The 23,045-nt window shown below is 42.1% G+C and overlaps 1 protein-coding gene and 1 pseudogene across 1 annotated transcript; both read right to left on the reverse strand.

Moving 5' to 3' along the window:
* Positions 1 to 4,264: 4,264 nt before the first annotated feature.
* Positions 4,265 to 4,842, reverse strand: LOC145863927 (chronophin-like; annotated as a pseudogene).
* Positions 4,843 to 5,363: 521 nt separating this feature from the next.
* Positions 5,364 to 21,699, reverse strand: LOC106585028 (mesoderm induction early response protein 3-like). Its single transcript, XM_014170769.3, has 13 exons — positions 21,638 to 21,699; positions 20,069 to 20,093; positions 15,819 to 15,964; positions 15,412 to 15,546; positions 14,958 to 15,081; positions 14,469 to 14,542; positions 14,177 to 14,246; positions 13,894 to 14,042; positions 13,600 to 13,681; positions 13,418 to 13,512; positions 13,097 to 13,224; positions 9,679 to 9,833; positions 5,364 to 9,444 (listed from the first exon to the last, which is right to left on the reverse strand). Exons 1-13 carry the CDS (start codon positions 21,644 to 21,646, stop codon positions 8,987 to 8,989), a joined length of 1,650 nt encoding a protein of 549 aa, XP_014026244.1. The 5' UTR covers positions 21,647 to 21,699; the 3' UTR covers positions 5,364 to 8,986.
* Between the last annotated feature and the right edge of the window lie 1,346 nt (positions 21,700 to 23,045).

The raw sequence follows: 23,045 nt of genomic DNA on the forward strand, positions 1-23,045 counted from the left end.
CACCCAGAGAGCCTCTGTATTGAAATGGGCTACTGTTGCTCCCCTAACATTAGTTACTTAATATCTTCACAGAAAATTCTGAGTGTTTACATTTCGCTCCTCTTTTAGCCAACATTTAATCAATGCAGGCAAACTTTTAGCAAGCTATTCATACTAAATCAGCTGTCCCTGCCTGGTGCCAGGCCCAACAGATGCAGCTTCAGGCTCAGCAGCCCTGTCTCCCCATCCCCATACCCCTGAACCAGCCCAACTCCCAACTGAAGAAGGAGGTGAGCGGCATTGTGTTGAATGACATGTCAGTTGGCATAATTGCAGGTACTGCAATGCATTGAGGACAGGAATGTGATTCGTAAGGTCAGGAAAAAGCTCACTTGACACAGAGGCAGCCAACATCAGAGCCTTAAAGGAAGAGATGCAGGCTCTTAGAGATGGATGGGAGTCTCTCCTGTCTGAGGCAACACTGATTGCTACGCAAATGGATGTTGCACCTCAATTTAGGAACACAGCCGCCATGGGAAAAGGAAGAGATTCCATGATGAGACCTCTCAAGAGGAGACAGCTCAGGACAGTACAGCAATGGTGTTTTTTACTGCTATGGACAACATCATAAGTGACTTGGACACTAGGTTCCACACCACTGCAAAAATTGTATAATAATTTTCTGCTGTTCTAAAAGTTGGGCAGATTAGTGAGGATGAAGTCCCTTCTGTGTGCCAACCACTGATCATGAAGTATTCCAGAGATCTTACACCTGAGTTTCAAAATGAAGTAAGACACCTGAACAGTGTACACTTTCCCCCCTAACTTGTCCCCTCTTGGTCTCCTGAATGCAATTTGTAAGATGCAGCTGCAAAGCATTTTTTGGAGAAGTGTGCATTGCTTTACGTATATTTTGCACACTGCCTGTGACTGTTGCTGGTGGCGAGAGAGCTTTCAGTAAGCTAAAACTGATAAAAAAAACGATTTGAGGTCTACTATGGACAGGCTTTGCAGTCTTGCCATGCTGTCCATTGAAAGTCAGTTAGCTAGAAAGCTGGACTTCAAAGAATTGATCAGTGATCAGCTAGCAAGAAGGCTCGGCGCTGGGCTCTTGGTGAGTAAAGCTGAGTAAGGGCCAGTGATAACTGTTACATGGCATGGCTATGGATTTTGGATCACTACACACATGATGCCCACAGGCTGAGAACAAGACTGAGAACAAGATATATCTCAAAGTATTGGCTGGATTGCCCTAACATTTGTTGTGCACAATCAAGACCCCAAGTGGAAGAAACCTATTGACCTTTCCTCTAGCGCCACCATCAGGCCTTTTCATTTCCATTTTGTTTTCCATTTTCCATTTCCACTTTTCCAGCTGCTTATTTTCTAGTTGGTATGTATACTTAGTTCAACAATCTGCTGCTGATTTTATTATTTTGTTTGTTATATCATTCTATAGATGATAATGTTAATTTAATTTAATTGAAGAGGTTAATGTATATTTAAGTTATATTTATTTTAAGTTATTCATTAATGTTAAGAGAATTTCCCATTCAAGAATTGTACCATTAAAATTACATTTAGACTGTAAAAGATGGCCTTTAGCACATTTGCCTGGTTGTTCTTTAAAAGTGCTTTCCTCGCCATCTTAAATAAGCATGCCCCTTTCAAAATATTTAGAACTAAGAACAGATATAGCCCTTGGTTCACTCCAGACTTGACTGCCCTTGACCAGCACAAAAACACCCTGTGGCGTACTGCACTAGCTTGGAATAGTCCCCGCGATATGCAACTTTTCAGGGAAGTCAGGAACCAATACACACAGTCAGTTAGGAAAGCAAAGGCTAGCTTTTTCAAACAGAAATTTGCATCCTGCAGCACTAATTCCAAAAAGTTTTGGGACACTGTAAAGTCCATGGAGAATAAGAGTACCTCCTCCCAGCTGGCCACTGCACTGAGACTAGGAAACACTGTCACCACTGATAAATCCACGATAATCGAGAATTTCGATAAGCATTTCTCTACGGCTGGCCATGCTTTCCACCTGGCTACCCCAACCCCGGCCAACAGCTCTGCACCCCCCGCAGCAACTGGCCCAAGCCCCTCCCGCTTCTCCTTCACCCACATCCAGACAGTTGATGTTCTGAAAGAGCTGCAAAATATGGATCCCTACAAATCAGCTGGGCTAGACAATCTGGACCCTCTCTTCCTAAAATTATCCGCCGCCATTGCTGCAACCTCTATTACTAGTCTGTTCAACCTCTCTTTTGTATCGTCTGAGCTTCCTAAAGATTGGAAAGCGGCCGCGGTCATCCCCCTCTTCAAAGGGGAGACACTCTAGACCCAAACTGTTACAGCCCTATATCCATCCTGCCCTGCCTTTCTAAAGTCTTTGAAAGCCAAGTTAACAAACAGATCACCGACCATTTCGAATCCCACCGTACATTCTCCTCTATGCAATCTGGTTTCCAAGCTGGTCACAGGTGCACCTCAGCCACGCTCAAGGTCCTAAACGACATCATAACCGCCATCGATAAAAGACAGTACTGTGCAGCAATCTTCATTGACCTGGCCAAGGCTTTCGACTCAGTCAATCACCGTATTCTTATCGGCAGACTCAACAGCCTTGGTTTCTCTGATGACCGCCTCGCCTGATTCACTAACTACTTCTCAGATAAAGTTCAGTGTGTCAAATCGGAGGGCCTGTTGTCCGGACCTCTGGCAGTCTCTATGGGGGTGCCACAGGGTTCAATTCTCGGGCCGACTCTCTTCTCTGTATATATCAATGATGTCGCTCTTGCTGCAGGTGATTCTTTGATCCACCTCTACGCAGACGACACTATTCTGTATACTTCTGGCCCTTCTTTGGACACTATGTTAACAAACCTCCAAATGAGCTTCAACGCCATACAACACTCCTTCCATGGCCTCCAACTGCTCTTAAATGCTACTAAAATGAAATGCATGCTCTTCAACCGATCGCTGCCCGCACCCGCCCGCCCGACTAGCATCACTACTCTGGACGGTTCTGACTTAGAATATGTGGACAACAATAAATACCTAGGTGTCTGGCTAGACTGTAAACTCTCCTTTCAGACTCACATTAAGCATCTCCAATCCAAAGTTAAATCCAGAATCGGCTTCCTATTTCGCAACAAAGCCTCTTTCACTCATGCTGCCAAACATACCCTTGTAAAACTGACTATCCTACCGATCCTTGACTTCAGCGATGTCATTTACAAAATAGCCTCCAACACTCTACTCAGAAAATTGGATGCAGTCTATCACAGTGCCATCCGTGTTGTCACCAAAGCCCCATATACTACCAACCACTGCGACCTGTATGCTCTCGTTGGCTGGTCCTCGCTACATATTCGTGGCAAAACCCAGGTCCAGGTCATCTATAAGTCTTTGCTAGGTAAAGCTCCGCCTTATCTCAGCTCACTGGTCACCATAGCAACACCCACCGGTAGCACGCGCTCCAGCAGGTATATTTCACTGGTCATCCCCAAAGCCAACACTTCCTTTGGTCGCCTTTCCTTCCAGTTCTTTGCTGCCAATGACTGGAACGAATTGCAAAAATAACTTAAGTTGGAGACATATCTCCCTCACTAACTTTAAGCATCAGCTGTCAGAACAGGTTACCGATCACTGCAGCTGTACACAGCCCATCTGTAAATAGCCCATCCAACCAACTACGTACCTCAGCCCCATATTTTGTTTTTCTGCTCTTTTGCACACCAGTATTTCTACTTGCACATCCTCATCTGCACATATATCACTCCAGTGTAAATTGCTAAATTGTAATTACTTCGTCACTATTGGCCTATTTATTGCCTTACCTCCTTACTTCATTTGCACACACTGTATACAGATTTTTCTATTGTGTTATTGACTGTATGTTTGCTTATCCCATGTGTAACTGTGTGTTGGTTTTGTCGCACTGCTTTGCTTCATATTGGCCAGGTCGCAGTTGTAAATGAGAACTTGTTCTCAACTGGCCTACCTGGTTAAATAAAGGTGAAAAAAATGGTATTTTAGAGGGTATCAGAGGGTCTTGCATTAAATAGTGAATTCCACTGTATGCAGAATGTTGCATGCATGTCTGCACAGTGTTATATTTTCACAGCTCAGTGTCAGTAAATATCATACAGTAAATATTGGACTACAAAGGTAGAGTTATTTAAAGCTTTGAATGGGTCGATTGGGTTCTGGAGGTGTCTGGTTACAGCAATTGTGCAGGGTTGGTGTGGCCTGTGGTGGTGGGGTCCAATGTGATATATTTTCATGGGGCCCAAAATCCCTGGCGGCGCCCCAGATCCTTCCATCCGGACTCTGGATCCCGCAGATAACAGGAGGCTTTGGCCAATTTAAGGAAGGTCAACTTGTCAATTCCAACAAGAACCGCTTTGACATCTGAGGCCAATGTGCAGTTAAATATAGTGCCGTCATCTTCATCACCAATGAAATGAATGCCAGCCTCAGTTCATTACACACCCCCTCAGCCTATGACAAACACCTTGCCTTGCACCTTAGAGACATTTACATTTACATTTACATTTAAGTCATTTAGCAGACGCTCTTATCCAGAGCGACTTACAAAGACATAGACATCTCTCAGGTAAAGCTCTGAACAATAAGAGAAGCTGAATATCTGCTTTTGCATTACATCAAAGCCCAGGCGGTAGAATTTGTTCACGTAATTCTCCCGTGGCCTAGGGCTGTGTTTGATCAAAGAACTCACCGGTTATTGCATTTCTTTTGCCATGTTTGATCAAGGAACGTACCGGTTATTGGCTTTTCTCCGTGGCATATCACACCATCGCAATCGAAAAGGAAGAAATATTTTGCATTGAGCAGATTTGTTATTTAAGAGCCTCCAATTCCGACATCCCTTGAAGCCTAAGACGCACACGCTGGCCATTCTGAATGTTCAATATAGCCAATCTCTCACCCTTTCTTTGTGAAAAATGTCTGCCTGCTAGCCACATCTTTGCAAATGTGTGAAAGCCTATTGCAATGTAATACATTTCACAAGCAACAGAAGAAACAAGATTTAACCACGTCATTTCTGTAGGCTTAATGACAAACCCATGAAACGGCAGCACTTTAACGGGTTCAACAAATGTAATGTGTCCAACATTTATTACGTTGTAACATTGTGTCACCATTAATGGTTTAGGCCTATGTAACTTTTTTGCATGTAAAAAAGGGAAAGATATTAAGGCCCAAATGGCAGATTTTGGCTTAAGTGTAGGGATTAGGCTATTAGAGGTGGGGACAGTGACCAATTTTGGGGAGAGATCCACCACAAAAAGCACAAATTCACTCGTGCTGTCACACAAGTTAATGCACATAAAACTGAGTAAAGCAGAAATCTTGAGACCTTTTCCAGAGCTTTATTTCTGGATCTGTACATCAGGTATTAAAGAACAGAAAATACAAAATGTTTAACAAAACCCAAAGAAAAAAAACAAAAAACAATTCAGTGTCTATGTACAATTCTTAAACAAAAGCGATTTTCTCTTGAACATTCGATAGTAAATATGTTGATTGTCTATATTTCTGGATATACATTTATGTTTTATTCACAAAGGTGTTTTCTTTACTTCAAAGAACTAGATGTTTTTTTTTTTTTAACAACCACAACTGCTATATCTTTTTGTACTATTAAACTTCAAAACACAATACAAAATATAAAAAGAAATTAGTGCTTTCTTACACACAAGTCTCTCCAGAGATTTCCCCAAAAATATCACATTATGAGATTTCAGGACAGGGTTGTAAAATCAAAATTTAAATCTACTAGTCAATGGCCTTTACATTCAGACAGTATTTCTGAGTCTTTATACCAAACCATAGGGTGAAATAAATATCACTGCACTGCTAAAGCTAAAGCTAGAGAGAGCCTGGAGACACCCACTACATCTGCACTTTTGATGATGGTGAGTAACAATGGTCTGGTACATACCCATAGGCACTTGATGTATCTGAAAGCATTGGATAGGTATAAGCAATATGGTAGTAGTTCATCTGCCATTTTGGTTCCATCTATCCAACCATACCAGGGGCCGTATCCACAAAGCGTCTCAGAGTAGGAGTGCTGATCTAGGATCAGTTTGGCCTTTTAGATCACAATGAATAAGACACTTTGTGGATACGGGCCCAGATCTATGCAAGTACCTAAGGGACAAGGGCTTGATTCTGAACCAGACCCATCTTTCAACATACTGACTACAGAAGCCATCCCTTTCACCAAGACCAAGACAGAAATGTGTAAAGGAAATAAATGAAGAGAAACAAAATGGGATTTGTACATATTATGATGATTGCAACTTCAAAATGCAACATTGAATAATATATTAATACGTCTTAGGTAAAGCCTTTTTAAGTGGTACATTTGAGAACTGTCACACAGCTAGCATGCATTGTTTTGCTGTCTCCCACTGCCAAGGGGAAAAATCCCCCCCAAAATATCCAAACACCAAAAGCCAATCAGTAAAATGTAAAAACATGTAATAATGTCAGTACATAGACACATTATTGCCTTTTGACAAGGAATCTAATTTTAAGTATTTGTATCAACACAGATTCACAAGTTTAAAGAGGTCAATGAAGACATTTAAGGCTATTAGTTAATTATTTACATGAAACTGTCCACATTTGGGGAAACAATGCAAGGTGAACAAACAGCTGACTCCAATGTCTGCCATAGAAACAGAATGACTAGATAACGCAAAAAAAACATCTGTACATACTCAGGATAGTGAATGATTGTATGGTAAATGTTTATGTAAAAAAAATCTATGGACTTGTGGGTGACATTCAGAATTATACTAAACAAAACTATAAATGCAACATATAAAGTGTTGGTCCCATGTTTTCATGAGCTGAAATAAAAGATCCCAGAAATGTTTCATATGCACAAAAAGCTTATTTCTTAAAAATGTTGTGCACAAATTTGTTTACATCCCTGTTAGTGTGCATTTCTCCTTTGACAAAATAATCCATCCTCCTGACAGGTGTGGCATATCAAGAAGCTGATTAAACAGCATGGTCAATACACAGGTGCACCTTGTGCTGGGGACAATAAATGGCCCCTCTAAAATGTGCAGTTGTGACACACAACACAATGCCACAGATGTCTCAAGTCGAGGGAGCACGCAACTGGCATGCTGACTGCAAGAATGTCCACCAGAGCTGTTGCCAGAGAATTTAATGTTCATTTCGCTACTATCAGCCACCTCCAATGTCGTTTTAGAGTATTTGGCAGTACGTCCAACCGGCCTCACAACCGCAGACCTGTGGGATAGTCTGAGGGGGGAAGGGGGCGCCGAGGAGTATGTCTGTCTGTAATGAAGACCGTTTGTGAGGAAAAACTAATTCTGATTGGCCTGGCACCCAGTGCCCAGTCATGTGAAATACATAGATTAGGGCCTAATTTATTTATTTCAATTGACCGATTTCCTTCTGTAAACTTTAACTCTGTTAAATCGTTGAAATTGTTGCGTTTATATTTTTGTTCAGTATATATACACCCCTGAAACCAACTAATGATCAAACTCACAATGCATAGGTAAATTAAGCAATCACTACTGCATACATTAAAAAGACAATGACGACCCCCCAACACTCAACAATTCACAATTAGTTCAGTCAAGAGAAATAGAAGTTGAATCTTTGTTAGACTGCAACTGGACATGAAATTATGGACTGGATAATACAAGGCATCCTCCAGTCAGTACAGTGGAAGTTGCAGAAAAGGAAGAAAAGTGGCTTTAAATAAAGAAATAATACTGCTAACAAGCTTATGCAGGCCTTTTAAGTAGTTTCAATAAAGAGCAATACAGTAGAGGGAAAAAATAAACCCTAACTTTTGCAGATTGATCAAGCTCCATGATAAACATGCAAACAGCACAATTAGCACTCAACTGGGGCCAAATAGATTTATGAAGAAATACATGTTGTGCTAAGAGTACAGGGCAGAAACTATATACATTACTGGAGATGAACACGACATCTCAGTGTAATGCTATAATGCCAATCCAAAAACTGTTCTGTCATAATGTTAAATATTGTCATGATATTGGCTAATTTCTGGGGCAATAAGAGACTGATTTCTAAGGGCATGTTTCAGATAATCTGATGGACAGATAAAACCGGCCAGATTAGTCGGGTGTCAGACCCAGCCTTTAAGTCTTTACATTGATCACTTGACTCCGCTAATAAAATTGGCGGATTTAAAAAAAGGTTTAAAATGTTTTGGCAAGCTCTGTCACAGCTGAACACTGAGGAAAATCATCATATAATATATTGTTAAAATTCTAGAACATTCTCCTCTGGTTTGGCCACTTCAGACTGTTAAAGTCTGAAAAAAAGCAAGCCGAGTACAAAAGAAGCTTCCACAGGAACAAAAACAAAGGAGAGAGGGAGAGAAAAACATCCTAGCAACTGATATGCTCCTAGTTATAACCTACACCGCCTCAACACCACGAGTGTTGTTGCATTAAGTACAAAACCCAGGCTCCTCTCGGACAAAACACATTTGACCAAGCCTGGCTTCTGCAAGTACCTGTAAACACTGTTTGTTAATCAAAAATACCACTTTAATAATGAACAAACTTAGTAAACCAGAACAAAGCTGGTTTGGCAACTGTATATGAGTGGCAGGATTACGTAGCTTTGAAGAAGTCGTCTGTAGATGTGTGTGTGAGGGATGAGGAACAAAACACAACTGTCTATCCGCAGCCTCCGGGACAGGCTGGGCTGGGCCCCACTCTACATGGACACTGACATCTCAGGGCCGCGGAAAATAAATGGCTATATAAACTCTTGAGAAATCAAGATTTTTTGTTCTATACGATAAAGACATCACTGATGTCATATTTCACAAATAAAATCAAAAACGAAATAAATGTGTATATATAATTATTAAACAAAAATCTCCAGTGAGTGAGTCTTATGTACACATGGGATGGTGGATTTAAAAGAGGGATTCTGGGGGTGGTCACTCTGACTGGAGCGCCGTGCTGTGACGTCGTGCATGTGCTCCCATAAACCCATTGGGCTCCCCACTGCCCGCCAAGCTCCCAAAGTCCGTGACGGACACCGCCATCTTGGCGCCGGTGATGCGGTGGTGTGCCGTGTTCCGCCGCCCCTCAAAGTCCACACCGAGGTTACCCACGGAAACGTCGTTGATGAAAGAGTCGGGCAGCGCCAACTTGAGCCTCTTAGAAGGCCGCTCGCAGTCCTTGCCCCCGTACACCCCTCCCCGCTGGCCCGAGTGGTAGAAGCCAGCATCCAGCATGTTGAGACAGTCGGGATCTCCTCCGTTGGAGGGGAAGCCCAGGGGCTCTTCCTGTGCCAGGGACCCCCGGTGGAGGCTCTCCAGAGGGGGAAAACCATACGAGTCCAGGCAGCTCACCTCCGCTGGGCTGCACACTGTGGCCACGCTGTTACTCAGGGCTGAGGGACGGGGAAACATATATAAACTACTTGGTTATCTGTGGATTTCTTATGTATTGTTTTTAGGACTTCTGTTGAATGTATAAAGTTGTATTGTTGTGTGTAATCTGTGTAATGTAATACAGAATGCCATATCTGAAGTTAGAGTAACTATTTTTCACAAGCCTATTAAGGAAGGAGAGGGTCCGTTTGTGCTACATACTGTGTTGAGACCCTGAGACCCTGTTGACTAACCTGTGAGGTCGCTGGCAGTGATGGAGTTGAGCAGGCTGAGCTGCTGCTCTGTGGTGGGCTCCATCCTCACCCCTCCTCCTCCGCCTGAGCACACAGAGGAGGAGCTGTCTACTGCCAGGCCCTCCGCCTCGTCCACCAGCCGGTCCATCAGGTCCCTGCAGGCAGGGGGAACACACAAGACGTTAACACACACAGACACATTCTCCCATAATAACAATTAGCAATCTCCACCCCTTTTGTGTAGTTGCAAGCACATTAAAATAACATTTGCATTCACAGGCCATCATCATATTCAGAGGGAACTTCGTCGACATACACTACCGTTCAAAAGTTTGGGGTCACTTAGAAATGTCCTTGTTTTTGAAAGAAAAGCACATTTTTTGTCCATTAAAATAAATGTTATGTTATCAGAAATAGAGTGTAGACATTATTAATGTTGTAAATGACTGTTGTAGCTGGAAACGGCAGATTTTTTATGGAATATCTACATAGGCGTACAGAGGCCCATTATCAGCAACCATCACTCCTGTGTTCCAATGGCACATTGTGCTAGCTAATCCAAGTTGATCATTTTAAAAGGCTAATAGATCAATAGAAAAGCCTTTTGCAATTATGTTAGCACAGCTGAAAACTGTTGTTCCGATTAAAAAAAGCAATAAAAAAAAAAATAAATGTCCTTTAGATTAGTTGAGTATCTGGAGCATCAGCATTTGTGGGTTCGATTACAGGCTCAAAATGGCCAGAAACAAAGCACTTTCTTCTGAAATGCATCAGTCTATTCTTATTCTGAGAAATAAAGGCTATTCCATGTAAGAAATTGCCAAGGAACTGAAGATCTCGTACAACGCTGTGTACTACTCCCTTCACAGAACAGCGCAAACGGGCTCTAACCAGAATAGAAGAGTGGGAGGCCCCGGTGCACAACTGAGCAAGAGGACAAGTACATTAGAGTGTCTAGTTTGAGAAACAGACACCTCACAAGTCCTCAACTGGCAGCTTCATTAAATAGAACCCGCAAAACACCAGTCTCAACCTCAACAGTGAGGAGGCAACTCCGGGATCCTGGCCTTCAAGGCAGAGTTGCAAAGAAAAAGCCATCTCTCAGACTGGCCAATAAAAAGAAAAGATTAAGATGGGCAAAAGAACACACACTGGACAAAGGAAGATTGGAAAAAAGTGTTATGGACAGACGAATCTAAGTTTGAGGTGTTCGGATCACAAAGAAGAACATTAGTGAAACGCAGAAAAAATGTAAAGATGCTGGAGGACTGCTTGACGCCATCTGTCAAGCACGGTGGAGGCAATGTGACGGTCTGGGGGTGCTTTGGTGGTGGTAAAGTGGGAGATTTGTACAGGGTAAAAGTGATCTTGAAGAAGGAAGGCTAATACTCCACTTTGCAACACCATGCCATACTCTGTGGACGGCGCTTAACTGGAGCCAATTTCCTCCTACAACAGGACAATGACCCAAAGCACAGCTCCAAATTATGCAAGAACTATTTAGGGAAGAAGCAGTCAGCTGGTATTCTGTCTATAATGGAGTGGCAGGCACAGTCACCGGATCTCAACCCTATTGAGCTGTTGTGGGAGCAGCTTGACCGTATGGTATGTAAGAAGTGCCCATCAAGTCAATCCAACTTGTGGTCGGTGTTTCAGGAAGCATGGGGTGAAATCTCTTCAGATTACCTCAACAAATTGACAACTAGAATGCCAAAGGTCTGCAAGGCTGTAATTGCTGCAAATGGAGGTTTCTTTGACGAAAGCAAAGTTGGAAGGACAATTATTATTTCAATTACAAATCATTATTTCTAACCTTGTCAACGTCTTGACTATATATCCTATTCATTTTGCAACTCATTTCATGTAAACTCAGCAAAAAAAGAAATGTCCTCTCACTGTCAACTGCGTTTATTTTGTGTAAATATGTGTAAATATTTCTATGAACATAAGATTCAACAACTGAGACAAACTGAACAAGTTCCACAGACATGTGACTAACAAATGGAATAATGTGTCCCTGAACAAAGAGGGGGTCAAAATCAAAAGTAACAGTCAGTATCTGGTGTGGCCACTAGCTGCATTAAGTACTGCAGTACATCTCCTCCTCATGGACTGCACCAGATTTACCAATTTCTGCTGTGAGATGTTACCCCACTCTTCCACCAAGGCACCTGCATGTTCCTGGACATTTCTGGGGGGAATGGCCCTAGCCCTCACTCTCGATCCAACAGGTCCCAGACATGATCAATGGGATTGAGATCCGGGCTCGTCGCTGGCCATGGCAAAACACTGACATTCCTGTCTTGCAGGAAATCACGCACAGAACGAGCAATATGGCTAGTGGCATTGTCATGCTGGAGAGTCATGTCAGGATGAGCCTGCAGGAAGGGTACCACATGAGGGAGAAGGATGTTTTCCCTGTAACGCACAGCGTTGAGATTGCCTGCAATGACAAGCTCAGTCCGATGATGCTGTGACACACCGCCCCAGACCATGATGGACCCTCCACCTCCAAATCGATCCCGCTCCAGAGTACAGGCCTCAGTGTAACGCTCATTCCTTTGACGATAAACGTGAATCCGACCATCACCCCTGGTGAGACAAAACCGCAACTCGTCAGTGAAGAGCACTTTTTGCCAGTCCTGTCTGGTCCAGCGACAGTGAGTTTGTGCCTATTGGCGATGTTGTTGCCGGTGATGTCTGGTGAGGACCTGCCTTACAACAGGCCTACAAGCCCTCAGTCCAGCCTCTCTCAGCCTATTGCGGACAGTCTGAGCGCTGATGGAGGGATTGCGCGTTCCTGGTGTAACTCGGGCAGTTATTGTTGCCATCCTGTGCAGGTGTTGTTACACGTGGTCTGCCACTGCGAGGACAATCAGCTGTCCGTCCTGTAGCGCTGTCTTAAGCATCTCACAGTACGGACATTGCAATTTATTGCCCTGGCCACATCTGCAGTCCTCATGCCTCCTTGCAGCATGCCTAAGGCACGTTCACGCAGATGAACGGGGACCCTGGGCATCTTTCTTTTGGTGTTTTTCAGAGTCAGTAGAAAGGCCTCTTTAGTGTCCTACGTTTTCATAACTGTAACCTTAATTGCCTACCGTCTGTAAGCTGTTAGTGTCATAATGACTGTTCCACAGGTGCATGTTCATTAATTGTTTATGGTTCATTGAACAAGCATAGGAAACAGTGTTTAAACCCTTTACAATGAAGATCTATGAAGTTATTTGGATTTTTACGAATTATCTTTGAAAGACAGGGTCCTGAAAAAGGGATGTTTCTTTTTTTGCTGAGTTTGTTTTCATGGAAAACAACGACATTTCTAAGTGACCCCAAACTTTTGAACGGTAGTGTACATTTGGCAATGAATTCAGACCTCAGTTACTACGGTTGTTGAGCATACTGAATGATCACTTACGTTACACCAGGATAGCTGCTATACTTCTTCTTGCCAAAGCGATTCTGCTGGACAAAGAAATCAAAGCGCTCCGACTTCTTCCACATGTAGTAAAAGGCCACACACTCAGCTACCGTCCGTGTCTTAACCTGATGAAGGGCAGAAATACACGATGAAAAGAAGAGTTCTCCAACACAGGAAGTTAGTACCACAGGCTTTTTAAAGAAAGGGTAAATAAAAGTATGCATGTTCATATCCTTACAGAAGCTATCAACATGATATTACAATCATTTCACCACCTTCTAAAATCAGTAACAGAGAGAGAGAGAGAGAGAGTCCCACCTTGTGCTTCTGTATGAGGTGAAAGTTCTTATCGTAGAGCTGTAGTGCATGTTCAAAGTTTCTGCATTCATCTTCAGACCACGGTGGGGATTCCTCTGTAATAATCACAAGGGGTCATTTTCCCTCTCCCAACAGAGTGACATTTATGAAAGAGCCTCTAATCATTCAAAATGGTAACTTACCCTTTGATGAGTTCATGTTACTGCAATACCGCTCCAGTGCTTCAGGAGTATTGTAGTTACATTTCACAAGCTCATACAGAGCCTACAGGGAAACGACAGAGGAATAGGTCAACGACTTACATTGACAACAACCATAACAATCATGTAACTTTGACATACAGACAATAACTTTGAGATGGCAGCTGGAGAATGTCTAATGTTATGACATCCAGCGAGTCTTACAGAAGTCTTCCACAATGCCAGTAAGACAGACAGCTAGATGAAGATTGACCATCACGTGTAGCGATGACTGACCTGCTCGTTGTCGCTCACATGAGCCCCTGCCATGTCACTTCCTGTCCTCTCATCGGTCACCCGTGACGACGCCTCACACAGGAAGTCCCTGACCTTGCTTTCTGACAACACGTCCGGGCACCATAGCAACTGGTCATCATCTTCGTATACTTCACGAAAATGGCAGATGAGAATCACAATGTTAGACACTCTGTGCAATGTTACACTTGGAAACACTGCTAAATGTCTGACTGTCAAGTGCAACTGGTTTATGGGTTAACCTCTTGAGAAAGCCTGCACTCACCCTTATCGTCGCCATAGTGACAGAGGTGGGTGGGGACCTCTGCTTGGTGCTGCGACCCCACCATTATTTCCTGTAAAATGCAAATACAAAACAGATTTACCCCCAGAACATGCAGCACCATGTTTCTACCATCAGTAAATGCAGGTCTAGGATCAGTTAACCGAATAACGTTACTAAACAACCGTCAACCATTGAAAAGTAAAAGAACTGACCTCCAATCTGTGCTTATGGGAAACTTAATCCTGTATCTTCTTCAATCAAGTCACTTTGAAAAGGAGGACAAGTTTCTTACCTTTCTGGAGTCCTCTAGGCTTGGCCCATCCTCCTCACACTCGGACTCCTTATCACCGTCGTAGATAGTATTAGCTGACAATGCAAAGACAGAATGGGCACGCCCCATTAGAATGCTTATTATACGAATGGGACCCTGTGCTTATCAACTCATCACGTGACAAGGTCATTAAAATATGGTGAATGTTTAGGAAGGGATAAATGCTGTCAAATCTAACAAGATAAATAAGTTAAAGTACTTTTGTTTATAATGACAGATGCACTTGACAGTATTTTTGCCATTATTATGAGTTTTCAATGACGGTATACTGCAGGCTAAACTTGGGAAACAATAACAAATAAAACATTGCAGTGGCTCATAATATTCACACTATGAAGCATTATATGAATCTGACCAATTGTATTTGTGTTTTATAATTGTGCTCTTGAGCTCTGACAATGTCTTCTCATTTATCCCTGAGATGTCCTAATAAAGTTTGAATTGCCTTACATCTGAGTGTTCTGGGGAAGAAGTCGGTGGCCTCATGGGAGGTGACTGAAGGGGTGAGGTCATCAGCAGAGGACTGGGTCTCCTCCTCATAGTCCCCTGATAGCAGGTCTTTAGCTATCTCCTCCTGTGGAAGAACCCAATTATCGTTAGTACATGTTAGTTACATCAGTAACTGTTAGTTAGCGCTGGGAGCCCGCCAAGGATCAATTGATCCTAAAAGCTACACGTTGTTTTGTTCCATATCTGTCGTAAACACACTTTGTAGGTAATACAGAAGTAAAACAGACACTTATAATGTAATCATAGTTGGGATAGATGCCTACTGATTATATCACAGATACATAAGGGAACTTGACTGAAAACCATCTTTGAATATCTACAAATTGGCTCTACAGTACACTGTGACAATGTTCCCTTTACCAAATCGGAAAATATTGGAATGAATTTTGTTCACCTTGTCCAAAGTCATGTCTGGCAGCTCATCCGTCAGCTCCCCAGAAAAGCTGTCCATGCTGGAGCCTGCAGCCGTACTGACAGACGCCTCGTAGCGGTAGATGGCCAGCAGTTCCTCCAACGGCATGTTCCCCTCCTGTTACAACAAACAGAAATCATTGGAGATCACGTCTCTACAATCCAAATGATGATAATACATGTCTGCTATGTGAAGAATGGTTTGACAAAAAGTTCCATGTGATACATTATTCTTCCCCCCTAGCCTATAACATTTGATTAATTATAGTAGGGAAGGATGTGGTCATTCAAGCATTGACAGAATGAAAAACTTCCAATAAAAGCAACAACTACATTTCCTGTCCAAAAGAAAGGAAACTGGGCATTATTTCCTGTTATTAGCCAACCAACCTTCTCTAGATCGGCTATCTCTGAGTTAAAGTTTTTCTCGCCCTCCAATGACTCTTCCTCCTCCAAAGTCCTCTCGTCGTCATATTCGTGGACTAGCATCTCTGCTGTCGGATCGAAGTCATGATCTTCAGACGATAAAGAGCCAACTGTGGAGCGGGAAAACTATTTTAGATCGCAGTTGAATGGCACTGTTAAGGACAAATGGCAAATAAATAAACTCTGCAAAACTGGCACTGCCAATGCCACTGCTTGTCAATGCCATTGTCGCACCCAAAGAATCATTTTCATGGAATTATTTTCTCAATATTTCTTAATGAACAGATTTAGCGTCATGGTATCATAATAAAGATCACCTGAATAGAAAATAGACATGTCATATTCATAACTTCAGTATTTCACTTTCAAATTCCATTAAAACTGTAATCCTTAGTTGCGATATCAATATACAGTACCAGTCAAAAGTTTGGACACACCTACTCATTCAAGAGTTTCTTTTTTTTACTATTTTCTACATTGTATAATAATAGTGAAGACATCAAAACTACGAAATAACATATGGAATGATGTAGTAACCAGAAAAGTGTTAAACAAATCAAAACATATTTTAGATTCTTCAAAGTAGCCACCCTTTGCCTTGATGACAGCTTTGCACACTTTTGGCATTCTCTCAACCAGCTTCATGAGGAATGCTTTTCCAACAGTCTTGAAGGAGTTCCCATATATGCTGAGCACTTGGCTGCTTTTCCTTCCCTCTGCGGTCCAACTCATCATCTGATGCAGCACTCCATCACTCTCCTTCTTGGTCAAATAGCCCTTACACGGCCTGGAGGTGTGTTGGGTCATTGTCCTGTTGAAAAACAAATGATAGTCCCACTAAGCGCAACTCAGAAGTGATGGCGCATTGCTGCAGAATGCTGTGGTAGCCATGCTGGTTAAGTGTGCCTTGAATTCTAAATATAAAATCGCTGACAGGGTCACCAGCAAAGCATGATGGGAACCACACATGGAGGTCATCCGTTCACCTACTCTGCGTCTCACAAAGACACAGCGATTGGAACCAAAAATCTCAAATTTGTACTCATCAGACCAAATGACAGATTTCCACCGGTCTAATGCCCATTGCTCGTGTTTCTTGGCCCAAGCAAGTCTCTTCTTATTGGTGTCCTTTAGTAGTGGTTTCTTTGCAGCAATTCGACTATGAAGGCTTGATTCACAGTCTCCTCTGAACAGTTGATGTTGAGATGTGTCTGTTACTTGAACTCTGAAGCATTTATTTGGGCTGGAATTTCTGAGGCTGGTAACTAATGAACTTATCCTCTGCAGCAGAGGTAACTCTGGGTCTTCCTTTCCTTTGGCAGTCCTCATGAGAGCCAATTCCATCATGGCACTTGATGGCTTTTGCAACTGCAACTTTCAAAGTTCTTGACATTTTCCAGATTGACTGACCTTCGTGTCTTAAAGTAATGATGCACTGTTTTCTGTCTTCTCTTTGCCTATTTGAGCTGTTCTTGCCATAATATGGACTTGGTCTTTTACCAAATAGGGCTATCTTCTGTACACCACCTTCATCTTGTCACAACACAACTGATTAGCTCAAATGCATTAAGAAGGAAAGAAATTCCACAAAATATTTTTTTTAACCTTTATTTAACTAGGCAAGTCAGTTAAGTACAAATTCTTATTTACAATGACGGTCTACCAAAAGGCAAAAGGCCTCCTGCGGGGACGGGGGCCAGGGATTAAAAAAATAAATACAATATAAATATAGGACAAAACACACATCACAACGAGACACAACACTACATAAAGAGAGGCCTAAGACAACAACATAACAAGGCAGAAAAACATGACAACACAGCATGGTAGCAACACAACATGGTAACAGCACAAAAACATGGTACAAACATTATTGGGCAAAGTCAACAGCAAAAAGGTCAAGAAGGTAGAGACAACAATACATCATACAAAGCAGCCACAACTGTCAGTAAGAGTGTCCATGATTGAGTCTTTGAATGAAGAGATTGAGATAAAACTGTCCCGTTTGAGTGTTTGGTTTGTTGCAGCTCGTTCCAGTCGCTAGCTGCAGTGAACTGAAAAGAGGAGCGACCCAGGGATGTGTGGGGACCTTTAACAGAATGTGACTGGCCGAGCAGGTGTTGTATGTGGAGAATGAGGGCTGCAGTAGATATCTCAGATAGGGGGGAGTGAGGCCTAAGAGGGTTTTATAAATAAGCATCAACCAGTGGGTCTTGCGACAGGTTCCTCAGATGACCAGTTTACAGAGTATAGAGTGCAGTGATGTGTCCTATAAGGAGCATTGGTGGCAAGTCTGATGGTAAAGAACATCTAGCCGCTCGAGAGCACCCTTACCTGCCGATCGATAAATTATGTCTCTAATCTAGCATGGGTAGGATGGTCATCTGAATCAGGGTTAGTTTGGCAGCTGGGGTGAAAGAGGAGCGATTACGATAGAGGAAACCAAATCTAGATTTAACTTTAGCCTGCAGCTTTGATATGTGCTGAGAGAAGGACAGTGTACCATCTAACCAGACTCTCAAGTACTTGTATGAGGTGACTACCTCAAGCTCTAAACCCTCAGAGGTAATAATCACGCCTGTGGGGAGAAGGGCATTCTTCTTACCAAACCACATGACCCTTTTTGGAGGTGTTCAGAACAAGGTAAAGGGCAGAGAAAGCTTGTTGACACTAAGAAAGCTTTGTTGTAGAGCATTTAAGACAAAATCCGGGGAGGTGCCAGCTGAGTATAAGACTGTATCATCTGCATATAAATGGATGAGAGAGCTTCCTACTGCCTGAGCTATGTTGTTGATGTAAATTGAGAAGAGCATGGGGCCTAGGATCGAGCCTTGGGGTACTCCCTTGGTGACAGGCAGTGGCTGAGACAGCAGATTTTCTGACTTTATACACTGCACTCTTTGAGAGAGGTAGTTAGAAAACCAGGCCAAAGACCCCTCAGAGACACCAATACACCTTAGCCAGCGCACAAGAATGGAATGGTCTACCGTATCAAAAGCTTTAGCCAAGTCAATAAAAATAGCAGCACAACATTGCTTAGAATCAAGAGCAATGGTGACATCATTGAGGACCTTTAAGGTTGCAGTGACACATCCATAACCTGAGCGGAATCCAGATTACATACCCGAGAGAATACTATAGACATCAAGAAAGCCAGTCAGTTGATTATTGACAAGTCTTTCCAACACTTTTGATAAACAGGGCAAAATAGAAATAGGCCTATAACAGTTAGGATCAGCTTGATCTCCCCCTTTAAATAAAGAACGAACTGTCGCTGCCTTCCAAGCAATGGGAACCTCCCCAGAAAGGAGAGACGGGTTAAAAAGTTTGGAGATAGGCTTTGTGATGATAGGGGCAGCAACCATAAAGAAGAAAGGGTCGAAACCATCTAACCCAGATGGTTTTTTGGGGTCAAGTTTAAGGAGCTCCTTTAGCACTTCGGACTCAGTGACTGCCTGCAGGGAGAAACTTTGTAGTGGGGCAAGGGAAAAAGAGGGAGAAGCATCGTGGATAGTTGCATTAGAAGGGATGGGAGATGAGGAAATGTTGGCCGGGCAAGGAGGCATGGCTGAGTCAAATAGGAATCCTGACTTAATGAAGTGGTGGTTAAAGAGCTCTGCCATGTGCTTCTTGTCAGTAACAACCACATCATCAATATTAAGGGACATGGGCAGCTGTGAGGAGACACAGCTGTTAATTGAACTGCATTCCAGGTGACTACTTCATGAAGCTGGTTGAGAGAAAGCCAAGAGTGTGACTAAGCTGTCATCAAAGCAAAGGGTGGCTACTTTGAAGAATCTCAAATATATTTATTTAACAATTTTTTGGTTACTACCTGATTCCATATTTGTAATTTCATAGTTTATGTTTTCACTATTATTCTACAATGTAGAAAATAGTAAAAAATAAAGAAAAACCCTGGAATTAGTAGGTGTGTCCAAACTTTTGACTGGTACTGTATGTATGCATTTACTCCAATATTTGTAAACAGAAATGTAAACAAACACTATTGCTTCAAAACATGATTAAAACTATAATGTTTATATAATGGATGGTCAGTCCTTGAATCCATACCCCTGTCTATGAATTTGAGAGTGGTTACACATTTATCCAGGCCCATCCCTCAGATTTTTAATCAAAACACAGGCAGAGTGATGCTTTGTTATTGTTGGAATTAAGAATTGTGTTTAAAAAAAATAGAATTCCTACATTACCTGGGCTCGAACTCCCGAAGGAAGCCTGTTTAGAAGAACAAAAATATAAGAGCACAAATGAAGCAACATTGAAAAGACTAAATAGTATACGTGAATGTAGCCTGGGCTGTCGCTAGTGGGCTTTATGGATCTCCACCATTAGTCTTAGTGTACAACCGCTAATGCACTCGAGTCCCCCAGCGACCGGTTCGTACATAAAACATTCTTCATTCACATCAAGCCCATAATAGACATCCATAAACCCCACTAGCAGCAGCCCAGGCTAATGTGAATGCTGCTCTGTTACACTGTCGAAAACATCAGTCGATTCTTGTAAAAAATGTAATTACAACCAACTTTTCCTAGTACATACTAGCTACATAAGATGAGATTCAATTGGCTCCGTGCTATCCGGGACCCTTGGGACGTCCCTACCGCATTGAAGATTACATTTTTGGTTTGGGTTAAGGGTTGGGTTAAGGTTAGGTTTAGCTAAAAGGGTTAAGGTTAGGTGAAGGGTTAGCTCAAAGTAGTGGAAATGTTGTTAACGATCTAAAATTATAAAGTTATCCGTGATTAGATTCTAACTCGCAACCTATACACCCACCCATCCTTTCGTTTTTGCCTTCTGTCTTATGAAACCATACCAAACGTAACAAATCATACTAAATGGAGTGTCTCGGATTTACGTACAGAATAATATGAAATGCTCTGAGACCAGTTTGCAATCGAGCAACACAAATTAGATAAAAGTCGGTGGTTGTATTTGCTAAAAGTTTTATTAAAAGCATTAATTTCCGCACCCTGCGAAAGGACGGCAGTTGTACAGGACAAACATTGGTACAGGTAAGCGTTTTCAGAATTTACATTTGGACAAGAATCGACTGATGGTGACTCAAGGTTGTTGCTAACAAATCCCGCGACCAGTTATCAAAACTCAACTCCGCCTCGATTTAAGAGAACGGAGTTGAGCGTTCCTCGGCTAGTTACCGACTGTATAGATAAGCGGTTTGATGTAATGTTATCGTACGATTAGTAAATATGTTAGCAATAGGATAACATTTGGATGTGGGACGCAAAATAACAACAAAAGCCAGTTTCCCCACAAACTGTCGATGTTCGGAAATGATCGAGAAAGGTAATCTTATTAACTAACGTTACACAGGAAAACCTAGGCTAGAGAAAAAAAAAACGTTTTGTTTAGCTACGCGGCATTTCTAAAACTGGGAACAATTCCCCGGTCATTAAAGATTGTATACATTATTTTGTGTACACAAGAACCGAAAAATACCATCGCAATTACTTGCAAATAATGTCTTATTTTCTTCCTCCACCAAATTGGCGTCTCAATCTACCCAGTCGATGTTAGCAAAGCAGCTGAGAACGCGCACAGGCCTTGTCGTGAAAGATCGGTATATACATTTAAACATATTTTAGAGGCAATTGCAGCAATCATTACACAAAACCACACATATAGAACAAAAAAACATTAATCTATGAACTCGATAACATTTAAAAAGAAAGTTAACGACAAAAATGTAAAAAACATCGATTTAAAATCTGATGCTTCTCCCCTATTTTCCCTCTTACCTCCGCCATATTGGTACCTATAGGCTCCTTCCAGCCTTCCAGCCGAGTACCCGGATCGACTCTCTGAGCCAATCAGAGATCCAGGTAACAGTAGTAGTGACGTCTTTCTAACTAAATACTGGTAGGCTACCTGTCAAAATCTAGGAATGTTACTGTATAAATTGACTTTGATAAAAATGTATTGATTGTCAAATGTTAAATCGGTTTGTATTTATAGGCGTGTAATTTGAGACCTAAGAGTATTCTTACTTACCACTATCCAAGCAGATAGTGTTGAAACACTTATTAAATTGCTATTCATGATGAATTTAGTTTTCCTTGAATGAAGGAAAATCAGACAATTTACTAAAACTAAATCAGACAATTTAAATTCAGTTAAATCAGTCAACAGGCCATTTATATAGCCCCAACCTACCCCTTGCAGACCCAAATTGCATTACCAGTAGGGGGCACAACGGAACTATAAATGGAGTGAAAAATTCTCTCACCCATTTCCTTTTCTTCCTTGCATATTTCCCTGTCTTTATAAGCAAATCAGTGACCTCAAACCACCCTCTCACCTCATCTTTTGCATAGAGAGAGAGAGAGGCTACTTACACTCCCTCTCTATCAGACAGAGGAAAACACTCCACTTGTTATTCCACATGCATCATCAGTTTGGGGAAGGTGGGATTTTTACATCATAACAGCTGTGTCACTTATATAAACAGTGTCAAGTAATGTTGGCCTCCATGCACACTGAATGCCAAAATTGTCCTTTTCTCTTTGATTTTAGTTTGTGAAAGGTTGTTTAGGAGACACTCTCCAGATACGGAGTAATCACAGCCCACAACTGTTTACCATTAGGACCCATTTATAAGGACAGAGGTCCAAGGGGTTTGTCAAAGTGACTAAACAGTGCAATGTTTTGAAAACAGATGGCCCCAAAAGGAAGCAGCGTGGCCCTATCGGTGAGCAGGTGGGTGGCGTGGCCGTGGGTTTAGATTACAGAACAGATAATTATGGACTTATTTACTGGGCTCAGGAAGACACAAAGACATGTTTCATTGCCTTTATTCTGGAGGGAGTTAGTTTGTGCTCGAAGGACAGAGATGAGCAACAACCTCAAATCAGGGTATGAAAATGTGAAATTTGGAAAAACTTGGCCCTCGTCAGATTTTTTCATGGATTTCCCGCTCTCTGCACATGCATCATCACCTCCCCCTCTCCCCCCTATGACCACCACCACCAATATGGTTCAGTTCCAGGGTTGTTAATACATAATCAACTACCACAATACCATTTGTAGGAAGAAGCAGGGTTTTGACCAAAATCAACAGCAATCAACAATGACGTCAACAATCAACAATAGGGTCTAATAATGTTGTGTGTTATGGATAGAGAAGAAAGAGGGGGGTGGCTGGGAATG

The sequence above is a fragment of the Salmo salar genome, chromosome 24 (assembly GCF_965601325.2).
Source record: "Salmo salar chromosome 24, fSalSal1, whole genome shotgun sequence".
Taxonomy (NCBI): domain Eukaryota; kingdom Metazoa; phylum Chordata; class Actinopteri; order Salmoniformes; family Salmonidae; genus Salmo; species Salmo salar.

Bases quoted from the DNA above. Each gene is read 5' to 3' on its own strand.
- LOC106585028 (XM_014170769.3), bottom strand. The intron at 15,965-20,068 runs GTAATGTAGGAA...CCCGCTCCACAG, and splicing joins CTTCGGGAGTTCGAGCCCAG to TTGGCTCTTTATCGTCTGAA. The intron at 14,543-14,957 runs GTAAGGCAATTC...TTGCATTGTCAG, and splicing joins CTTCCCCAGAACACTCAGAT to CTAATACTATCTACGACGGT.